The sequence below is a fragment of the Scophthalmus maximus genome, chromosome 11 (genome assembly GCF_022379125.1).
Source record: "Scophthalmus maximus strain ysfricsl-2021 chromosome 11, ASM2237912v1, whole genome shotgun sequence".
In the NCBI taxonomy this organism is placed as follows: Eukaryota; Metazoa; Chordata; class Actinopteri; order Pleuronectiformes; family Scophthalmidae; genus Scophthalmus; species Scophthalmus maximus.
Window position 1 is genome coordinate 17,466,383 of NC_061525.1, and position 24,606 is coordinate 17,490,988.

Below are 24,606 nucleotides of genomic sequence, written 5' to 3' on the forward strand. Positions count from 1 at the left end.
AATGTCTGCTTAACCTTTGTTTTTTTTTAATTTTCTATTTTGTCTTTATTTCTTGCTGTAGTTGATTATTATTATTATTATTATTTTATTTTTTTCTTTGCACTGCTGGCTTGGAACAAACCGTGGTGTGCACCTGCAGTCTGGCCAGGGGAGGGCGCCACTGTATGCTCTTCTGGCCCAATCGTTCATGTGCTGGTTTCTAAGATCTGCAATAATTTACTGCATCAGGTTCATGTTTTTACCTGAACATAAATAAAGTAACTGTTTGACTCATCTGTGTTTATTATTGTTAGTTCCATATATCCATCTCTCCATTGCATGGCCATATTGTGGGTAGTGGTTTTCTGCTGATCCTATCGTCTAAAAGATTATTTCTTTCTCGGTTCAAGATAAATTAAAAAAAAAATACGACAAATCATGACACGCACTGGTTATCCATGGGAATACATTTTAGGACAGGATTAGGTGAATTACCATGGAGATGGTGACCAAAGTGGATTATTTAACTCACCTGAAATGTTCCCCTTTTTTTTTTTCTTCTTTTTTTTTTAGATCTCAGCTCAGTTTAACATCACCATCTGCTCTTGAGCTGGATCTTTACCCACCACTGTGTCTTGAAACTCTTAGAAATGAGAGGAGGCGTAGCAGTGGATTTAACATTACGTAAGATGTGTGTGGGCGTTGGAATAATCATTACTAAAACCTCGGTTCAACCCGCTTTCCCCGGAAACTCTTCTCAACAACACTAAACTTTCTGCGATGACCAAAATGGCGTTTCTCTCTCAGAGGCTCACTGATTCTAGTCTTTCTTTCCCTTCGTGTTAAACAATAGAAAACATTTCCAGCCGGGAGGAGAGTTAACGGTTGGCACAACCAGCAACTGGCTCCATGAATGTGCAGAACTTGTGTAAGGCGACCGTGGGAAGATTCATTATGGAAATGGAATAGTTGAGGCCAGAGTGCAAGGCCGACATCTCATCAACCACAGCGTTTGATATTGGTCATACCAAGATACAGCACTACAACAACCCCCCCGTCTAAGTAGTGGTACATTACTTACCACAGATATATTGAGGTTGTCGAGCTCACACACCAGCCCCTTGAGACCGTTACAGATCGAAACAAAGTCAAGGACTTTAAAGAATTTTTTTTTTTTTTTTGATAATGATTTGGTTGGTTCTGTAGATGATGCAATTGAATCTGGCAGTGTTCCAGATATGCCATTAATTATGCGTATTAATACAAATGAAAATGATTATTCCAGTAATTGTACCCGCAAGAGACAATATCAATACGTTTAATTCCTCTCAAAAATTGCTGGATCCTACACTTTCAATGCTGCAGCTCGTAAACATCCGCTCTTGTAAATGCCCTCGACCAGTGTGTTGGCTTTGAAATGTTAATAAGGTGGACTGCCCCTTTAATGTTCAATGCCCTTGACCAAACCACTGATCTGTAATTGGTTGTTAAGCTGAAAAATTAAATTGCCATCGCAGGATTTTGAACAACATTACATAAGATAAGGCCAAAGTCCTGCCCCACAAATATTTCTGAACACATTTATTGAGAACTGCAGTGAAAATGAGTCGAATACAAAAACACGGAAAAATTGGTCTTGATTTGCCTTATTTCCCTTCTAATTAACAACCAAAAACAGCTGTTATCCTTTGATTCATGCTCATAAAAAAACTTATTGATTGTGTGATCTCTCATCAGTTCGTGAATGCACTGCGACGTCCATAATACAAACTCCACAGATCACTCTACTGACCTGGTTCAACGTAAAGACGCGAGTTCCTCTGCTGCCTGAAAAGAATGTGAGTTCACTGAACTTAGGTTGTATCATTGGTTCAAAATTCTGCTTGTAAAAAAGACCCTTAAAGCTGTACTGTATCTGTTTTAGTGCCATCTTGTGGTGAAAGGTGCGAATTGCAACAATGATCTGCCCCTCGCATCACACTCGAACGTTCAGGGGCCTTCCGGTAACTTAAAAACGTGAAAGGCCCTCTGGAGTCTGGAGCCAGTGTTTGGTTTTTCTTCCATATCTGCCAGGATATCCCACAAAATAATTTTTAACTTAAGAGAGTGAGTTCCGTAAACTCAACACATGAAGTCTGCCGATACGCTGACGATGTTTTCATCAGTAACATCAGTTTCACTTCATGAGTTAAGTGAACTCTCAAAAGTTCATATGTTCAACTAATACTATTATGACTAGAAATAAATATGTTATATAATATAAGTTCATATTTAATCAGAAAATATTCCACTAAATTTCTGTTCATTGTTTTACAGTAATCTCTCCGTTTTTTTCTTTTTCTGCAGCTGTTTAAAATCCATTTAGACAAACTTCATGAATGGTCGTAAGGTAGAATGTAACTAAGTACATTTTCTCAGATACTGTTCTTGAGTGTGAGTTTCTTATATATTTTTTTATACCTGTTGCCTCTACTTCACTAACATTCAGAGCCAAATATAGTTCACTTTAAATCTGATATAAAACCATATGATGAGTTTATACGATACTTTTTCGTGAGATTAAACTGGTGGTTTTGTTTGTGAATCTTCACGATGAATCAGCTTCACACAAAAAATGAAAACAGATCTGTGTATCAGAACTTTGTTTCTCTCATTTCTTGTCCCATTAATCACCTCACAACTCGTGACACAGGACGCTCGGTGCATCAGTATCAACCAGTTTGATTTGACTTTAATTCAATTTGGCTGATGATGCTTTTTTAAAAAAAAACAACTTTTGAACGTTTAATTTCGAATGCAGGACTTTAATTAATACTTTTTATGCTTTTATATCTGTTCATTCCCCTGAGTGACTAATCTGAGTTCTTGACCGACCTTCTGTCCTATTGAGCCAAACCCGATCATTCAGACTCCGTCAGCATGATTCTGCTGTTTTTGGACTCATCTCCCCCTGTGGCACCAGCGCCTGTTATCACTGGAAGGCAGCTGATCTTGTGGCCAAGCTGATCAGGATTTTTCTCCATCAGCACCAGCACCAGCACCATCACCATCACCCCTCCTCTTCCTCCTCCTCTTTCTCATCTGTCCTCCCCCGACTACCGCCTCCTCCCTTTCTCCCTTCTTGGAAGCCCGGCTCCAAGGAGAGGTTATGGATGATGAGACTCTAAATGAGGAGGCTGCAGAGCTCCTCCACGATTCTGCACAGTGTGTGCTGCATGTTAGAGATGCCAGGAGAGGGAGAGAGAGAGAGAGAGAGAGAGAGAATGTGTGGAGGTGGAGGTGGTGTAGGGTGGGAGGACCAGTGGGTTTCGTCAGCTATTGTCGTCACTGTGACTCAGAGGCAATAGAGAGCCGAGAGCCCTCCCCTTCTCCCGCATCCCGACCTTCTTTCCCTCCTCACCATCAGCCAGTCCGTCGTTCTCCCTGCTCCCAGCTGAGGCTCAGCATCCTGAGCAGCCTCCTCCTCCCTCTCACGCACACACTCTCACACACACTCACCTCTCGGTTGCTGCTGCGCACCAGTCAGCACGACCAGCAGCTCGGAGGAGAGAGGAGAAAGATACACACTCCAAACAAAAAAAAAGAAAGAAAGGGGGAAAGAGAAGACACCCCACATCATGAGCATCAGGATGAGGACGAGTGCGTGCACACAAACTGTTCGGCGTGTCACGTCCCCGCTGCTTCTCCTCCTCCTCCTCCTCTTGAGCAGCAGCAGCAGCAGCAGCAGCGGCAGCAGCCGTGGGGGGGCCGCCCCTGCCCCGTTCCAGCTGGCCCCGGACACCCCGGCCCCGGCTGAGCCCACCCCGACCCAGTCCACACCTCGCCCGCACCCCTGCGAAGGCCGACCCTGCCTCAACGGGGGCTTCTGCCTGGCACTATCCTCTGCTCGCAGGCCCGAGGACACCTGGGAGTACACCTGCACGTGCAGCCAGGGATTCACGGGACGCAACTGTGAGGTAGGAGCACCGTTCGGTTTTTAATGGCGTGTGCGTGTGGGCGTGTGTGCGTGTGTGTGTGTGCGTGTGCGTGTGTGTGTGTGTGTGTGCGTGCGTGTGTCTGTGTGTGTGCGTGCGTGTGTGTGTGTGTGCGCGCCATCATATTGTAATTTAGACTTCTTAAGACAGAAATGCCTCATACAGAGAAAACAGGCCCCTGGTCCCTGCGTTGAAATCACTTCTTCAAGGATAAAGGGCTTTATTTTTCATAATGATTTCACTTGAGTGTTTGCTTTTGTTTTTTGGTTGTGTCTGTCAGTCGCTGGGATCCAAAATCTTTCTTGTCTCGTATTAGATATCACTTCCACTCCACCATCACCTTTTTGGTGAAACCGCAGAGTTTCACTTGTGATGACGATGGTGTGTGTGTGTGTGTGCGTGTGTGTGTGTGTGTGATAAACTGCGAACCACACCAGTGGTTTTTGATTTGCATTTACAGCAGATGACGACGGCATGTGAGAGTGCCTTCTCGCTCTCTGCGGTTTTTTCGCAGATAGTTTTTTTCTTCTTCCTTCATTGTGAGCATGTGCTGCCACCGAGACACGGAGGCGAGCGCTGCGTTGCTGTGGCAACAGGAGAGAAGGAGTGAGATGCGAGTGGAAACTGTAGATGTGTGTGTGTGTGTGAGAGAGAGAGAGTGTGCACTGTACAATTTGCGTGTCTGCAGTGAGCCGCCGTGTACTTTTGGACGTATCATTCACACTCGCCTCTCCCTGCAGACCTGGATCGAGCCGGTAGCATTTGGTTGATCCAAAGAATGATGATTTCCATCTGTAAGATCTTTGTAATAATCTTTGTGTTTAAGAAAGGACAGGCTGGTCTGATAGGTCCGTCGCACACTCTTGACACGTCCCAGAAGTTGTTCTGTAAAACTTTGTTCTTCCTTCTGCATTTTTTTTCTTCTCCTTTTGTCATTTCTGCCGATTCAAGGACATTCAAAGTCTCTTCCGCCGCTGGACTGCGCCGAATCGATTCGAGCTTTACGATAGAATAGACGGTGGCTGAGCTCGGTAGCTGTAGGGGGAGAGCGTCTGCTCGCAGCAGCAGAGCGACTACATGAGTCTGCTGCACCACCACGGAGGGAGAAACGACGAGGAGGATGGGGAAACTTGGGCCGAATCGCCAACAGGTGGCAGCCACTTGTTTCGTCTGCATGTGCAGTACTGGCTTCCCTTGTGCCGATGAACATGCTGGTGGTGCGTGCAGGGCAGGAATCGAGGCCGGTTAATGGAGCGCTCTGGCCAAGGACCCGACCTCCTGATCTCCTCAGGTCGGGCCTGGTTTTATCTCTCAGAATAGAAAGCGGCTGCAGTTTGTTGCCTCCCGTCTGCGGCCTGCTTCACTGCGTCTCGCTCCACACACAAACCACAGAGGACCATGTCGTCACGCAGCCTAAACCGAGGCCGGACCACATGTGCACTTTCAAGTTTATATCTTTAATGATAAGAAGCAGAACCACTCCTCGAGGTAAAGAGCCCACAGTTATCATGCTGTGAAATCTAGGGCCAACCACATCCACCTCGGCTCCATCACTCTCGTCAAAGCTCAGGTCCGTCACGGGCACAGGGGGAATTATTGATTGTTTCCCCCCTCGCTCCCTCTCTCGCTGGTTGTTTCTCCTCCATGGAAACCGGAGCACCAGTGAGTTGGGGTTGGGTGAAGGACCCCGATTGGCTGAGCATGGTGCTGGTTTGCATCCCCTGACCTCTGCATGTGTCACAGCACTGATGGTCAAGTGACGGAGGAGGAGGAGGAGGAGGAGGAGGAGGAGGAGAGAGAAAAGAAGGAGGAGGAAAGAGCAGAAGCGTTTAAAGAAGGGGAAGAAAGAGGATGAGCCAAAAGGGGAGGAGGGGAGAGAGAGTGGAAGGAAACTAGGAATGGTGTGTTTAAAGAGAGTAGAGTCTTGGTTTGGGAGCTCTCTCTTCTTTTATCTCGACCGAGGTTCAAACTCAACGGTACCTGTTGATGTCAGGATGTTCTGCTGCATTTTTAAATAATCTGGCTCAGCTGCTGGTCCTGTTTTTCTGGCTTCATTCCCTCGGCTGTGTTGCTTTTCCTTCTTTTTCTTTTCTTTGTACTGCAGCAAATCAAAGTCGCCCAATACAAACCACAGCAGCAGGAGGGGGCGACCACGAATCCCTCTCTTCGTGTTAAAGTAGTTGAGTTTTAACATCAATCCCGCACCTTCTCTGGAAGGACACTTCCAAAGAGTCCCGCTGCAATTGACTGCCACTGGTCTGTCTGTGGGTTATTGGCTTCTCAGCTCCTATCTTATTCAATATTGAAAGGCCTGTTGTGCACCCTGATGGATTCTGGTAACTTGCCTCACGCACACCCACACACACACACACACGCACACGCACACACACACACGCACACGAACACACACACACACACACACACACACACGCACACACATACGCGCACACACACACACACACACACACACATACGCACACACACACACACACGAACACACAAACACACACACACACACACACACACACACAAGCGAGTCCAAGTGGCTGGGTTGCTCGGACCTTTCAGTTATATGAAAGCAGTCAATCATATGAATTTGCCTGCAGACTGAAAATAGGTTTACAGCCTTGGCATTATAAACACAGGGGGCATCTTCTTCTTTTTTTTTAATTTGGAGAGGGGGACGTGGGACTGAAGAGGATGAAAGAGTTGATCTAGCTGAGGAAGCACAGAAGTCATTTAGCTTTTACTGCAGCAGATTGTTCCGCCCTCCATTTAACAAGCTCACACGGCGCACGTCAGATCCGCGATGGACTGGACGTTTTTTGATCCTTGTTATGATGTTTTTTTTTTAAATATCCTAGCTCATCACGGTTCCTCCTCTCGACACTCTCAAGCTGCTTCCTGACTCCTCTCGTTTTCGTTGTTTGAGGCATCATTTTCAGTCCTCACGCTTTTTACTCATACATATGAATACACAACAAAGGGAAAAAAACAACAAGTGAGAGTTATGTGTAAAGGGGTTTTATGGGATTATTGCATTCTGAAGTCTCTGCTGGTTTCTTGGAGATCTCGTTGAGACAAACTTAAAACGCAAGATATATATTTTTGATTCAGTGAGAGAGGAATGTTTGGTTGCCTCTTTTGTCCTTTGGACAGAACCCTGCTAGCACTTTCCCTATGTTTCTAGTCTTTATGCTAAGCTAAGCTAACCAGCGGATGGCTGTAGCTTTGTATTCCCTGTATAGACATAATAGTGGTATCGATTTATATTAATCATTAAGCATTAATGTCTCTGTCAGAAGTTGGATGTTAAATCTGACCTCAAGTTGAAGGTATAAGGAATTTATTAGTTTTATAAATCTGGAATAAGAAGTGGATCCTCTTCATTCTCAGCAATAGATGATTTGCATTAGAAACACGTGTCAGATTTTTTTGTTTTTTTATATTCTCATGACTGTTAATTAGATGTTAAGAAGCGGACTCAGCGTTAAATCTGCTGCTAACGTCAACGATCCTTTCACGTGAATCCCTGCTGGTCTAAAATTGTGTCGAGCCGATAGTGACATTCATTTGGCTGTGACCACTTGATATGACAGCCCTTACACGCACACACAAGTGAGTATGTGTGTGTGTGTGTGTGTGTGTGTGTGTGTGTCTCCCTCGGCCGTTCCCTCTGCTGCTTCAGATTCAGCCTGAGCTCCATCCAATTACGTGAAGCTCAAAGCTCATCACCAGCCTTTGGTCTCTTTGATATCCCTGGCTTGTTAGTCAGGGGGACTATAGAATATATATATATATATATATATATATATATATATATATATATATATATATATATATATATGTACAGTATATACACACACACACACACACACAAACACACACACACACAGATAAGTATATATATATATATTTAGTTCTTGTTGGTTTCAGCTCTAAAATAATAATCTATATATATAGATATATCTATGTCACTGGATTCCTTATTGGATATTACACTTTTAGACGACGGTGTAGACGAGGCTCAGGTAGCTGGAGAGCTGAAGATCATTTCAAAGTCATTCTAGAATTGAGTTTTTTTAAAGGACTAAATTTGGTATTTAACTTTCACCACTCTGAGTTTCTGAGTGTTTCTGTCTAAATTCAAGACAACAGTATCGACCACGAGACCAGCCACCACATTGTAGCTTTACACGAAGATATCACGTTGTGTTAGCGCCGTGTTATCTTGGTCCACTAAAAGAATCTATGATTCTAAGAAGACCCCCTCATCACGCCACCTTCACTGGTTTACACAGAACCAATCCACCGGGCGTGTTGCCTCCGGATTCAGCTCCTGCCAGGACTGATTTGTCCGTCCTGCCGTTCTGACTCTCCCTTTTTACACATTTGCCGACTCTTCTCTGTGACTACACCTGCTCGTTCGGCACGAAGGCGAAACAATAAAAGGCCCACTCTCGTTCTGTGTTCGTACCTTTTACACAGCACGGTGAGGTGGAATCGTCATTTTAAACTATCATTGGCGAGGATCATATTGTTTGGGATCGTTCAAATCGAAACGGCCCATTGGCTCTGAACTGTGGTGCAGATTTACCTTTGAGATTATGAAATAATAGTGGTATCAATGGATATTGATCATTTTGCCTCAATGTCTCGGTCAGAGGATGGATGTTAAATCTGATCTTAAGTTGAATATATAAGGAATGTACTAGTTTTACAAATCTGGAATAAGAAGTGGATCCACTTAAACATCTTGTGTTCATATAGCTGACATTTTGGGAGGGAGACGCAACACACAAGATTGTCAAGTGTCCAAAGTAGGAAGAGTTCGTCCTCTTGAAAACCTTTTGATGGCAAAGGCGAAAAGAGATTCTGGCTTAAGTGAGTGAGTAAAGTCTGGAGCAGTTTTCACTTTCAACTTGGAAAACAGATGGTAAACTGCTGCATCGTGAGAAACACGCGTCCTTGTGTTATTAGCTACAGATGGTTGGATTAAAGCAGGGCACATCACTCTGGTAACAGGCTGCTCAATAACTCCTGCCGATAGGCTTTTTTGATGCAGCAGCTACTGATCAGGAAAAAAGAAAGAGAAACTCCTTTGAGCTATTATCACTGAGCTCTCACTGCTCTTCACGTTGACGCGCTCAGATGCAATCACTTTGGTGATTTCCATATCACAGACACACATCGACTGGCCTTTTGATCTGCGGGAGGCACATATGGAAGTGAGGCCTGATACATATGGAGGATGCGGGAGATGATCTGCAGCTTCAACACCAAGGTTTCATGCTGTACATATCGATGGCTGCAGTCAATGTGTAAGTCATACATTTGATTTGCCATAGAGCGACAGCTATAAGCTAAAGTAAGCAAATTCACGTATTAAATGAATGTCAGTAAAATATGTATAGGCCTGATTGTTCAAAGGCAGAATCATATGCATCTGTCCAATACTTTAACATAAGATAAGATAATCTTTTATTAGTTCCCCCTTGGGCAAATTTGCCATGTTATAGCAGCAGATGGCACAGACACGTCAATATAAACACAAGAAAATATCTAAACAAAAATAGTATATACAATGTAGAATGAAAATACATACATACAGTGCAGAATATGTACAGTGTGACAGGATTCCACATCAGATATCGATCATTTAATTTTCCATTGGCCTCCGCCGTTCTTTGTGTCAGTGTTGCGTTTGTGCTCATTAGCAAACGTGTGTATGGAAATGTCGTGTGTGTATCATAAGAGTACAAGGAAGCTACTGAAGGAAAACTAGTCTACTGTACCAGCAACACTAAGATTTAAAAGAATAGCATTTGTTTTGAATCCCTCCTTCTGTTTTTCTTCTTCCCCCCCATTCATATGTATTCATAACAATCTAATCTCTGGCTCCATCTTCAAGCTCAAATCTCTTTTTGTGCTCATGGCCGCCCGTCACTCATCATGAGCAGAGCTCTCATCTCCGTGTCTGTCGGGTGAAACTTCCCTCCCTGCCCTGGATAGAGAGAAAAGTCATCACATCTCTCCCAGTGGTTTGGTGTTGGTGTTTTTTTTTAATTGCTCTATGTCTGCCCTTGTTGCTATTTTTAACTCAAATGGAGCAGTGTGAGCTGTGTGACCGTCCACCGTATGAAGGAAGAAACTGCCGAGCCGCTCTTACTCAGCAGCACCAACACCATCATTGTTCTGTCACGTCTGACGAGTCGTCTTTTTGTTGCTGCTGTCAAATGAAGTGAGTGTGTACGGCAGGAAGGAGGATTCTGTTTGTGTGTGAGTGTGTGAGTGTGTGTGTGTGTGTGTGTGTGTGTGTACACTTGTTTTATGCTATCATTATCATACAGAGCGGGGTTTCTGTTATTCAACCTATCCTTCTTGAAAAGTCTTAGGGACATATTGCACACACTTTTATATTTATTTTTAATTTTTATTTTATACATTTAATTTCAACCCTAGCCCTATTATTTTATATATAAGTTTTTATTGTATAGTTGGTTTAAAAAAAACAACTTATTTCTCTTGTACTTTAGGTTCCTGTCTTTATCGTTCTCGTTGAACAGTACACACAGTTCTTACAGCACAAATTATTTAATGCACTAAAACTCCGATAAACATGATTCTGATTCTTCTTATTCATATCTTATGTTTCTATTTATTACATTATTTTAAAAAAAATATATATTTCTATTCCTTGGTTGGAGCAACTGAAACAAAACCCATTTCCCTGGGCATCAGTAAAGTATTTCTGATTCTTATTCTGATCGAGATTGCAGGTAACGAGTTTTCCATTGGCCGTCAGAATAACAAATAAATAAAAAATGTAAAAGCCCGTCGCATATGAAAGCGTGTTCCCCTTTTAGTGTTCGCCCTTCATGATTGAGTTACTTGCAGGTAATCGTTGGGCATTGCAGAGACAATTGGTTATAGGGGTGAGGGGTCATGGGAAGAGGAAACACAGTGATGGGGAAAGAGACTTTGGTCTGTACTCCTGTTTTAGTGCGTGGAGACGGACCGAGAGATGAGTTTATCAGAGTGTATCATCTTGTGCTCTGTTGCCCCTTCATTTCTGCAAAATGACAGCGACGCGGTAACAGATGCAGAATCGACTTTTGCTGTCACAAGACACACACACACACACACACACACACACACGACTTGCCAGTTAAGTTGAACTGACAATATGTTAATAAATGAAGTCAGCTGGGAGACAAGCCAGCACACTGTGGTTTATATCTGTGTGTGTGTGCGTGTGTGTGTGTGTGTGTGTGTGTGTGTGGTGAACATCATCTCTTAGCTGCAGACAATAAATGGCTGCTTAATCCCAAAAAATCCCCTCAGGACCAGTTGAGCACCTCCGACAGGGAACGGAGCGAGGCGCAGTCACCAGCCTCGGGCCTTGGACACAGATTAGCTCGTATTAGCAGCCGGGCCTGTCTGCCAGTTGATAGGAGAGACACGATGTCTGTTGGGGTTTGTGCTGGAAATGTATTCATCAAAAAGTAAAGCCTGAAAAAATGACTGAGTTAAAGCTGGGATTTGTTAAATCGTGGACGGAGGGAGTTAACGCAAACATCCAAATCCAAATGTTGAAACAAAATGAAATTTTAAAATACACTGGTATTCGTGATTCAAACTTAATGAACATGCAATGCATAGTTTATAGTACATGTACTGTATGATATACTACAAGTATATCATACAGTACATGTACTGTATGACATACTACAAGTATATCATACAGTACATGTACTGTATGACATACTACAAGAATATCATACAGTAAATGTACTGTATGACATACTACAAGTATATCATACAGTACATGTACTGTATGACATACTACAAGTATATAACCTCATAGTCAGTGTTGAGTAACCGGAGGAGGAAGGGATGTGTGTTACACTTTGTTTGGGGGGAGTTTCAGTCTCCTGCGGATTCATCCTCCTCCAACAGCTCCACTCTGATCGCATCGATTTATATAAATGCAACAACAGATTTGCTTGGCTAATGGATTAATAAAACATTTCCCACTCAAGTAAATTCGATACTTCATGAGAAAAGAACCTAAAATATTAATATCAAATCCTTCAATAATCCTGGATATTTCCCTGTAACGGCGACTTGTTCCCTGGCCTGTTTTCATGCCTTCCACAAGGTTTCATTTTTTATTTTTGTTTTTTGAGTCCCATGAAAAATTGTACAAAGGGACAAAATATGAGTATTCATATATTTTCCTCTGAGCCGTACAGCTCTTCTGTCCAAAGACTATAAAATAATCCATGTGACCACGTTTGTGCGGTGGGTGGAGGATATTCTTTACAGTACTTGTGGGAACATGGAGACTGTAGTTGATTTGGACACAAATGTGTGTTCAACTGTGGCTGGAAAAGTTCCCAACAAATGCTCTGGTCGCTGCTATTTGACTAGCTCACACTGTGATGCCCAGTGGTTTTAGGAAATTATTTCAATTACAAACTTTATTTCTCTGGACAGATTGACATCTTCAGGAGGAACCAATGGGTTCGAGGCTTAGAGCCAGTGGGAATGAAAGTCAGAATACATCAGGAGACTTACTAACGTTCGTTGACAATAACCAAAGAGAAAATCAGACACAAGTCTTCCTTTATTATGTTGAACAAACCAGTCTCTATTCAGGGAAAGAGAGACTTAAATCGCGTTGGGTGTCGTCAGTTCAGAGCCTCCCTCCTCCTGTCGTCGCTCGAGCATGTTCGGTAGGCGGCGTTGCGAATCACAGTCAGATGTTCCGCGGCTCCTCGAACAGAACGAGAAGCAGCCTCCTCGCATGTCGTGGCCTCTTAAAAGAACAAGTGCCTGTTCTCCATCGTCGGGGACAAAGGCGGCGGGAGGAGAGCGATGATGCATGTCCAGTGTCGGCTCCCACCACCAGGCCCGGTTTTCACTGCTGCGCCCCGCATTCCTCTTGTGGGGTCACCATGGCAACAGAGCAGTGAAACAGGTGGAGGACAGCGTCGAGCAGAAAATGTCAGAGCTACGTCCTGTGCTCTCCTTTTCCTCTATTTAGAAAAAGGGAACGGAACAAATCATGTGGCCCACATTAAGCACACGGTACATCTGTAGGAGGCGCGACACGTTTTCACTGTTGTATCTTGTATGGTCCAATTTTTATGCTTACACAGTAGCCTCCTTGGTGTCACCCGTCATCCTGAGAGGAAGCAAAACGAGGGTTTTTTAATTCACATCGTATTTTTAGGTGCTAGACGGAACAGGATGTTACAGCATTTCGGTGACTAATTCCCTGTGGCAGCAGGATCAGCTCCAGACCCATTTTTAGGTATTTTCATTTTTAACATCTGCTCCATATCTTTTGAGAACAAATAAAGTGTGACCCGAAAACCCTCGTGCTCTGTTTACACGACGTGACGGAAGCCTCCAGACAGCGCAGGTCTTTGATTTAGGTCCAGGAACTGTTTCCCTTTCATGCGGGGTAGGTGTCACTTTTTCTTTTTTCCTTTTTTTTTTTCATAAAGGGGAAGTGGAATATATTTTTTTGGCAAGGAACCGTCTGTGTATGTAGGTCAGAATGAACAGCAAGCTCGAAGATCGGAGCACATAATGACAAACATATCTACCAGCTGTGGCCAGAGAGCGAGTGGGAGAGAGACTCGTGTTGTGTTATAATGTTTTTCTACAGCAGAGAGACCTTCATTTTTGTTATTACACCCACCCTTCGCCACGCAGCGCCTATATAAACCTGTAACACTAAATTCACTGTAACGCATGATAACTAATGTCCCTGCTCCTCTGCAAGTCAGATCACAGTGGGCAGTAACTTCTTTTTATGTCGGAAGTATTGATGAAACAGCGTGTCACACAGAGAAACAGCTCAAAAGCCAGGAGGAGGGCTTCCGTCCAAATCATTAAGTCCTCCGTGTTGCACAGCAGCGTCTGCATCTGATTTAACGGTTTGGAGGAGGCAGCAGGGAGAAAAACAGGGGAACAACAGCTGCTGAGCCAGTGCTGCCATAGCCATATCCTTGAAATGTGAGTGATATACAGCATTCATACATACAACATGTCCACTGTCAGACCACAGCTGTCTGTAACTGTGAGACATCTAATCCTAGGTGTAATCCTTTCCATACAAGACAGGCGATAAACCATGGCCACGACCATGACGCTGTCTAATACATGGGTGGTAATTTATGGCCTTTGTCTTTCCTTTGTCTAATGTTAAAACCTAAAGCTATTAATTCTTAAGAAAAGCGTTTGCCTTCCTACCACTTACCTATTCATATGGCCGTTAATGATTTTACCACTCCATATGAAATAATGTATTGTGTCACTCAAAAGCCCACACAGTTTTCACAGAGCCCATAAATTACATGGAATAATTTTGCAGGATCATTTTGAGGACAGGATAACAGCAGCAGTCGAGGCAGTTTCTGTCAAATAGGGAGTTGCAGACAAATGTCAGGGTTCTGGTTTAGAGAGTACAAACTACAACTCATAGATTTCTGATCTGCTGCTGGATTATAAACCATCCAGACCTCTCAGGTTGTCTGATTTCTGTCCCCAAAATCAGACACAGCCACGGATAATCAGCATTCAGTTTCGTCCGGCACGTCTGGAACAAACTCCCAGAAAACCTGCGGTCTGATCCAACTCTCAGCTTTTTTAAAATCAGGGATCAAGACTTTTCTGTTTGCCACCACCATATATTAAATTAAATATGGGGCAATTTACTCATATCTTGTAATCCTCTCACTGTATTTTAATTCTCATCATCCCATTTACTCTGTCGTACTCTATTTTGTCTTATTTTTTTAGCCTCTATTTTATTTCAGTCATTTAAATCCTATTAAAAAGGGTCCTTTGTGTGAGCTTGTCCCCGGTCTGAGCCTCCAGTTCTGCTCGTTGCACATTGAGCAGAACGCGTCCTTTTTTTTTAATAATAACAGAACTTTCAAATCACAGCTCATGAAGAAAATTCATGATTCAGTTGAGACGCTCATAGTTTTAGATTATGAATAGCGGCATATTTACTCAGAGATAAGGAGTTTTTAGGGACTGTCTTGGAGATTGCAATCTACTTATTTTTCATGTGAAATGCGATGTCCTGTGTGCGGCAGGGCTCGACATTGAGAGGAAGGATAGTCTAAATCCAGATGAAACACCTCACTCTGCAAGTGCCACTATCTCAAGTGACCAGGTCTGTCCTGCGAGCTGAAACACTGTAGTGCGAACACTGACGGAGCTGAGTCGGGGGCTAATCAAGAACAACTGCGGCGTTACGGAGTGTCCACACTTGAGGAAGGATCTGTCAGGCAGACTGACATCGCTGTCATTGTCATGTGACAGCTAAAAGCTCTGTATGGGAGATGTAATGTAAAGACTCCCTCTATCCGTCAGGGCATCTGCTGTGAAAATGCAGCTTCTGATAAAGTCACACGGAGCCCAACAACTCCTCATCAGTGCCTCCTCATTCAGTGCCTGTCTGATGAAAATAAGGAGACGACTGAGCTGCAGCCTCCACGTATGAAAAGAGCCTTGAAGCACCTCCTCCATCCCGATTCTCCCTCTCCTCCCCTCCTACTTCGCCTCCTCCTCTCCTCGGCCTCATCCCCTGCGTCGGTCGCCAACCACCCCCGTGTCTGTTTTGGCGTTTGGCGCAGTTGACACTTGAGTGTCCGTGGAGTGATCTCGAGCAATCACGGCCGGTTATCGAATGTCACTTTGTTTGATGAAAGTGGCGGAAGGTGCGCGTGCTCCTGCTGCGTGCCGGCTGTCGAGTGACAGGTTTGACAGAGAAAAATTAAGAAGCTCAATTAAAGTATGACAACAAAAAGGAATAGATGTGTAGGGGTATGAGAGGAGAATGGACAGATGATTAAACGAGAAGAAAAACACATTAATTGGACGGTGAGTTATTAGCACGAAAGGCCATTCCCCCTCATTGGCATGCTCTGCACCTGCCACCGTCTCTCTGCTCCTCCATTTACATCGCTTCATGCGTCGGGGCATGATTGAAATTTATCAAGGTGCCCTGCCTCGCTTTGCGCGGGCCCCATGGCTCCAAATTTTTGAAAGAGGAGTTCCCCTTTGAAGCCGCTGGGCCGGGAAGTGATGGGGGAAGTTTCGGAGCAAGGGAGCGACGGGGAAAGGCTTTGATGTGCAGAAATAAATCACATTAAAGGCTCGCTGACAAAGAAGCGCTCACTGGCCACAGCACACGAGCATCATCCCGTGTTCCCGGATGATGCTACAACTTGGGCCGAATACGGAGCAGATGACTGAAGACAGTCTTTTTCCTTGAATGATTCGAATGTAGGCCTGTAACTGTGTATAAGACAGACAATGACACTCTGGGAGCCAGAGAACAGATGATCATTGTGTTTATTTTGAACAGGAGTGAACAGGAGTATTTGTTTTTACCATTTTAATTATGATAGTGAACATGTATCGTGTCTCTCCGTGTTTTCTGTTGTCCGTCTCTGATCACGCAGCTGCCTGCTATGTACATTGAGGTCACGCCTCGCGTGACAGCAATGCATGAATGAAAATTAGACAATCTTGCGAGGCAATAGGTTTTGACCTATTGATCCCAGACGATGTTAATGTTTGCTTGTAGTGCCCTTGAGCAAGGGGGTTTAGTGGAATCACTCGACAGGTCTTTGGAGTAAGTGAATGAGTATAATCCATCTTTCGCCGTCTGGCATTGGTGTAAACGGTAACGAGTTTGTTTTCAGTGAAAAGCATTTGAAAACCCACAGTATGATATCAGTAGGAACCACTGCTGCCGTTGCTCCTGCAGGTGAACCGGAGGCACTCGGTCAAAATATTTCAAGAAGCACAAGGAGCTGCACAAGGGCATGTCAATAATTTCTCTTTTCTCCTTTTGCAAAAGAATTCTTGCAATATCACGAATCGTACTGACGAAACAACGACAATAAATGATGCAATAAATAATGCGGCTTTTGAGTTTCTATTTCCATTCCCAGTTTCCCAACGTGAACCATGAAAGCGACCTCGTTTGTCACACACTCCGTGTGAAGAGGGTCGCAAGAAGGAAAGAAAAATCTCTTTCTGTTTTGTGTTCTTTCACTGAAGTCTTTTTCTTTTTGTCATAATATTTATTTGTTACGTACTCTGGTGGTGTCTTGAAGTTTTTTCCTTTCCTATCCGAACAGCCTTGTTTGCGCCTCAGCTCCTATCTCGCTCGACAGCTGTCACTCTTTTCCCAGTTGATGATTTGACTCACATCTGTCTCCTTTGCACTCAACAGCCAAAGGCCTCGGGATGTTTTTTTGTTTGTCTTTTTTGTCACGTCTGTCCCTAAAGTGGGTCACTGGTCTGTTTCTAATAACAAAAACTATTAACACAGGGTATTTTGATGAGTTGGACTCACGACACAGGACGCTGAGGATATCTGTGCTCTTTTAAATGGTTCAACAATAAAGTCTCAGGTTCAATGATGGTGACAGAAGAAAAAGGCTTAGAGGAAAAGCAAAGTGAGAAGGAAAAGTTTTCCAACAATCGGATCCATTTATTACCACGATATAAAAATGGGACAGAGTGTGTTCCGCCAGCAGAAGTGACGAGACTGGATCATCAGGGATTTCATGCTGAGTGGTTTTTTGACTGACTGGTTTTAATAAATCATAAGAATAATAACGTCTGCCTGGAATACTGACAGGATATTGCTTAAAATGCTAGAAGTAGAGGCTCAATACGCAGCTTTAACTTGCCTTTGAATTTTACTGAGTTGATATTGTTGGACGGCGAGCAGACAAAGTCAGGCTGGTGATTATTTTTTATATTTTTCTTCCCTGGAAATATTCAAATGCCAATTAGCTCTCATGTGCTGCGGTGCACCAGAGCCTATCCCAGGATGATGTGAGAATTCATTGCCAGTCCATTGAACACTCACATTTCACACCCACAGGAGAATAACAGTTTCCACGACTGCATGTCTTTGGACTGTGGGAGGAAACCAGTGCACACAAACACCACTGCACCATTTGTCCAGGGCAGCATGGTGGTGCAGTGGTCGGAGCTGTCGCCTCGCAACAGTCCGCTGCGGGTTCGAATCGGCTAATTGACCAGATCGCATGTACTCATGTGTTTTTCTCCAGGTGATCTGGATTCCTTCCACGGTCCAAAGACCCACGTTGCTTGGAGACTCTAAAATTGCCAATCCGTGTGAATGAGTGTGACAAGTTGTCAGTCTCTCTCTCTGAACTCCGGCAAATGTCCGGACAACTTGGTACGGACGTTTTCCAGGGTTTACCATTCATATATGAAGAATAACGGACATAGTCCGAGTCAGACGCACGCAGGCAAATTTCTAAAGGCTCCGGCCTCAAAACACTCAGAAGGATGAGCGGAATAGAATAATAGATGGATGGTCCTTGTCCCGGGGCGATGATGTTAATGATCACAGCAAATGAACTGTGCTGCCTTACTCAAACTGCCTTTCATCTAAACACATTAAAAATGAAAATGAACTCATTTCATTTAATGCACATGACCGACATGCAGACGGAATGCTTTGACTTATATAATGCCATTATATCCACTTATAAGATGTAGTCACACAAGAGCACGAGACGTTGTGACCCCCCCTCCCCCCCTGCGCCTCCTAATTTGAAACACGTCCCCATGTCCTGCTCCCGTGTTGGGTACAGACTGTTCGGGATCGAGAACCCTACTCACCGTACGTTCATGTCTCGAAAAGCTCTCGTTTCTTCGTCACTTACTGTCTGAGCCACTTCTCTGCCTTGTTGATTTCTTATTCTTTGGTTCCTTTGTGTTTGTGTCACCCTTCGTTCGGTCCACTAAACCTGCTCGGCTGCATTCGAATCTCCAAGTCGCTCTACTCGTGGCCATGGATGCAACATCTTCCCCGGCTGTGCACTGTACACACATTCCTGGCTATATGAAAGCAAATTCATTTCCACAGAATTCCTTTTTTCACTTTCTAAGTACAGTTTAATATGTTCCAGAGATCATTTACATCATTTTCTAAATATACTCTACTTCATTTTCCGGAACTTTTTTGTTTTCTCCGTATATAATCAGCTCACATCCCTCGACTCAAACCTCAGGAGAGGAAAACCCTGCGGGGGGAAATGACTGAGGGAGGATTTTCAAGTATTATTTTGTCACTATCATGAATTAAATATTTTGTTTTAGCTGGGTTGCGAGTGCTCATTACATACTGCATATTTTAGATAAAATTACTGCTGGCTATATGAAAGTTTAATTTGGTTCATCTTGCTAATTGCTGTATGATTGATTATATAATTACAGTATTTGTTGCCTGGCTGTTTTCCAGTTGTAATTGCCTTACTGTGTGTTTCACAGCTGTCACTCTGTGGAAACTAATGTAGCTATAGATCTTTGTTGGTAGGTACGTGGCCTGGGTGTTGCAGGATAGTGTTTTCTCTCCAGCCTTATATTTCCCTATATTTGTTCTGTGAGACTATGCGTTGCTCCAGTTTCTTTTCCGTAGCCTTGAATTCACCAAACAGGGAATGTTTGACAAATACCCGCTCAGTCTTAGAACAGGAGATGGATCTAGATCAGCATCAATTTTTAAATTCTTCCCTCATTAGTAAAACATGATATATGAGACCCTTGTAGACGCATCACATCACGTCTGGGCTGATGTTCCTTCATGTCAAGACTGCAGTGAGAACAGTGCATTATCATGACCTGAAACAATGGAAGTTTCTTTGCCTGATAGATTTTCTAACCCATTTTTACATGGCATAGCATCGAGAATAACTGAATAGACCTCTCACAATAACATATGAAGGAACATATACAGTATACTGGCTTGGACAAACCAAATAATACACAAGAGGAAGACAAGATGGACGCCAACAACAACTTGAAACAAAGCAAAACTAACTAAACCCAAATACCCCCCATGATATGTCAGCTTATAGTTTAGCCCAATCAGCTGGTTCCAGCATTTAAGGGTCCTCAGCCCTCAGCCACACCTGAACCAGGAAGAAGACGCCTCCCACACTCACGTAACGTAACAGACAAAGAAACAAAGGGTTAATATGACGGACAAAGACAAATTATATTGCAAAAAAATAAAAATAGAGTGTATTGTTAATCAATTGAGTGAGGTTGGAGGCAAATGTAATTCAACTGCGTGGCAAACTAAGGAATCCAAGGAGATGAGAAATGAATGAAAAAATGTTTCAAAAAACATAACGTTAGTCAAACTATAGTCTCAAATAGCACGACCACAATTTGTTTAAGAGCCGTGCGGGAGCTGGTGAGTCAAATCTAGTCTATGGTTTCAAGCGGGTGGTCAAACTGTAATAATAACTCATGCCATCGTTTAATGTCTGTTACTGTTCATTGCGACATCTCGGACTCTCCTCTCTCGTGGTCCGGTGGAGCGATCATTATCTGGCAACCTTTTAGCCATCGCACTTAAAAAAATGGGAGAAGCTGTTTTCTTAAAAGAGCGATGGGCAAAACGGCTCTGATCATAACGGAGAAGGACGCGTCTGAAGAAGATAGTGTGGTTAAACCTTCACCCACTGACGCTGCAGATGCACTGATGCATCACTGCATCATTGTTGCGTCATCGCCGTGACTACAGTGATCAAGATACAAACCAATCTGTGTTCTGTTACCAGGAACTTCAATATGTGTACAGACGTGTGTGTGTGTGTGTGTGTGTGTGTGTCATGTCTACAGAAACAGACTCGTCCATCTCCTCCACGTTTAAACTGATGACGCCAATAGATTGAGTAGCATCTCTGTTTGCCTCCGTCTGCCTGTATTGATCCTCCCTCCTCGAGGCGGCCGTCCCAAATTAGCAAATAGGTCACAGCCACTCGCGAGGCGATTAATGTTGGCCTTGGAGGATCTCATTGTTGCGTCTGTTGGCCAATGTGCGAACACAGATAAAGAGACTAATGCAAGCCATTATCAGCCGCTTAGAGGGGAAATTGATTGTCAGAGCTCAAGCATCATGAGCTTGTTCAGTGCTGAAGAACAACGAGCAAAAATGACGCAGGAACGTTGGCCTCAAATCTCACATCAGCAAGCGTCATTACCCTGTCACCCTATACAATGCGCGTGCCACTAAGATGTAGGTTGGTGCTGGATGATAAGGCAAATTTTGTTTTGAGGAAAACTGGCAGATCAGTCTCAACATACTGTACGAACAAGTGTCAGTCAGGCTTTCTAATCTAATCTACAGTGTCGTAGGTGCTGGGGCCAGCGGATGTTTGGCATTGTTGCTTGATAAAGGACTTGAACGTGAATTAAAAATACTGTTAATTGATATAATTATGAAATGCTACTGTAACGGCATGTCTATATTGAGGTTGTAGTTTACAGTGGCGTTGAACTGGACAACAACTTGTTGGTGTTTCTGTGACTTGTCTCATCTAATTTACAAACTCCAGAGCGAAATTAAAATTAGAAAGACATTCTAACATAATGTAGTTCAATGCAGCGACAACACTAAGTACTGATCATAGAGTGGAATTACAAACCTTTTGGAAAGATTTAACGAAACTAACCCTTGTGATGATCAGCATAGACGTGACAGGTTTTCTGTGACCCAGATTCTACGTCCTTCTCTGAGCTGCTGTGTTCCTCTTTGGGGCTTCGTTCGAGCACATTGTGTGCGGAGGCATGTTCGGACAGAAGAGGAGACGGGTGGCAGGTGAAAACGCTCATGAGCTGGACTCTGGCGCTTCCTCTAAACCCCAGACGAGCCAACGTCGCTGCTCTCTAAAGGTTGGTGGACTCGACCCCCTGGTGCCGTTGGACTGGAGATGGCCTCCGAGGTCTGTTGGAGAAGCGGACAGTGGCCCCGGCGGCACCCGGCGGCAATCGCTGTGCTGCAGAGCAGAGAGAGGAACAGTTCGATGGAGGCATTGCGAGTAAAGAGACCTGAGAGAGATTAACACTAATGAGCTGTGACTCGGTCGTGGAGCGACCGGACTGTTAATGATGCTCTGTTGTTCTGCTCCTCACTGTTTCTCTCTCTCTCTCTCTCTCTCTCTCACATCTGTATGCACCGAGGGATTTGTTCTGAGCATCATTTCCATCCCTCTGTCCTCACTCTCTCTCCAGCTTAGCCTTTTTTTGTTTTTCCTCCTGGTCTTTATTAAGAACTGTGATCTGAGCACATTAAATTGGACAGCTGGAGCTGCAGATACCTGAGGTTGTTTCAATGAATTTCCTCATGAAAAACAGCGGCAGCAGGATTATAGACATTCTTAAGCCTAAGAAGACTCCGAGAGCCACGCGTGCAAAAAGGCAGCACAGTATCCGGCGGTTACCTTCGCAAGCTTGGCTCTATATCCTCTTTCACTTTCAACATCCATACATGATTGTTTTTCTCCAAATGTGATCAATTATTGACTGGGGGGGGCAGTCAGGGTACATTTTTCTCAAGGCTGCTTTACTGGGAAAATCTTGTTACATATGTATAGTATATTCATACTTTCGTGTGTGTGTTTGTGTGTGTGTGTGTGTGTGTGTGTGTGTGTGTGAGAAAGAATTAGAGAGGAAGGAAAGCAGTCCTGCAACAGTTGATTAGGAAGACAGAGTCAAAATGTAATGAAAGTAGGGAGCGGGGTGTGAAAGAGGGAGCTGAGTCAGAGAGAAATAAAGGAGTTAGTGAGGAGAATAATCAATCAGAGTTTCAGTGAGTTTCTCCGCACTAAAGGGAACTGAATCCCAGCTGTGGCTGTAGTCACCCGAAGAGAATCTTTTACATCTTGGTCGTCTGGTTGTCGACCAACTGATTTAGTGTAATGGGGAAAATTTGCACGTTGCTTCTAGTTGATCAGCCACAGTTCGGAGTACACTCTTTCTTTTAGCCTCATCATCCGACTGTAAATTTAAAAAAAAAGATTTATTTGTAGCATATCAAATATTCCAGCACTGATATGTTCACAGTCAAAGCCTCAAGTTTTAAACTCCTTACCGTCTTTAGTGGATATGCCATGTTGCTCGTTGAGCTGTGAAAATACAAACTGCTGTTTGCAAAGTTTAACGCTTGAATATCTCATCATCCTTTTTACCAAATCGCAGCCACGCCAACGACTTCCTTGACCAAGCTGTCAGTTAAGCTGTTTTCGGGCATAAAGTCGAGAAAATGTCTGGAAAATTAGATTTTTCCAATTTTCCAGACATTGCAGTTTGGCAGGAAATGTTCAGGAATAGGCCCCGTGCACGTCTAAAAGCAGCTGTAGTATGTTCAGCAAACATTAACCTAAATAAAGTTTGACCTCTCCTTTGGGTTGGGTGAGTTCAAAGGTGTTCCCTTCCTCTCTGCAGTTCCTCATGTCCGACCAAACAGGTCAGGGGTTGGATAATCGCTGATTTCACTTTGAGAGCATATTGATCGACCAGTCGTAATGTAGTCATAGTCCCGGCTCTACTCTCGAGGCTTTCACTTGAAACATTTTTTAAAAAGTGACAATAACAAAGAGACGGTGCTCAGGCGGTGTAGCGGACGGTGGTGTGGGCGGGATGACTGTGAAAAACGAATAAGTAACAATGCTTTTGTTCTGTCTTCCTATTTGTTGTTGTTCATTTTCTTATTTCAGTTTTTCACAGACCCTTGTACCAGCAGCCCTTGTCTCCATGGAAACTGTAGCCGTAGCGACAGTGGGGAGGAGGGGGGGGAGCCGGCCTACACTTGTGAGTGCGCCGAAGGCTACGAGGGGGAGAGGTGTGATCAAATCCTATTGGACCTGCCGGCCGCCGACTGGGACCCCGCCACCCCCTCCGCTCCTGAACTGGCCACCCCAGCTGCCTCCACCACCGCGGCTGCCACTCAGCCACCGCAGCCAACCGCTGACCTCGCCACCATAACGCCAGCAACCTCCACCCTGCAGCCATGGCAACCCAAACCTGGCCAGAGGCTGCTGGTGGTGCCGTGGGAGGCCGACAGGGTACGAAAAACTTCAACACACTAAATTTAAACTCCTGTGGGTTTATCTTAAAAATGTCCAAATAAATTAAGTGTGTGTGTGTGTGTGTGTGTTTGTGTGTGTGTGTGTGTGTGTGTGTGTGTGTGTGTTTCAGGTGACGGAGAGTCTGCACTGCGTGAGTCCTGAGCTGTGTGAGCTGACAGCAGGAACTTTGACTCTGACTCTGGAGGTGCCTGAGGAGACGGCTGTAAAGTAAGATTACCCTTTAGTAGCTTTAATAACTGACTGGCGTCCCCTTAAAGCAGGGCTGGATTAACCAGCTGGGGGGGCCCAGGGCAAAATGTCGCTGTGGGCTCCTTATTGCACCATCTTTGCCTCGTACACAATCCTGCTGCAGGGATTGTGCACTTAAGCGGTAGTACTTTAGTGGAGTACTATCCTGTAACAGTTTTGCTCCGTGAAACTGAAACTGCTTTTAGACATTCACTGAACTCCGGGTATTTTCTTGAACTTCTCCGGAGGGGCTGTATGTTAGAATGCAAGTATCAGCAAATGTTGCTCCGGGTGACCCCGAACTTTTTCTACCAGGCCCCCTTAGTAAAATTGCCAGATTATGTCCAAGTGAGACCGTGTGAGAACAGAGCAGGATACTGAAAACAAAAACACAGCTCTCCACAGCGACTCTACCATCAAGTCCCACCGCCTTCATGCTCGTCCCAGACGCCACAGAATGTGATGTA

At 44.1% G+C, this 24,606-nt stretch overlaps 1 protein-coding gene across 1 annotated transcript in view; it reads left to right on the forward strand.

The window, feature by feature from the left end:
* Positions 1-3,315: 3,315 nt before the first annotated feature.
* dner (delta/notch-like EGF repeat containing) overlaps positions 3,316-24,606 on the forward strand; it is a 38,657-nt gene continuing 17,366 nt past the window's right edge. The window contains exons 1-3 of the mRNA XM_035623824.2: positions 3,316-3,935; positions 23,540-23,887; positions 24,021-24,118. Coding sequence (XP_035479717.1) covers positions 3,597-3,935; positions 23,540-23,887; positions 24,021-24,118 — 785 coding nt within the window. The 5' untranslated portion in view covers positions 3,316-3,596. The remainder of the gene's footprint in view (positions 3,936-23,539; positions 23,888-24,020; positions 24,119-24,606) is intronic.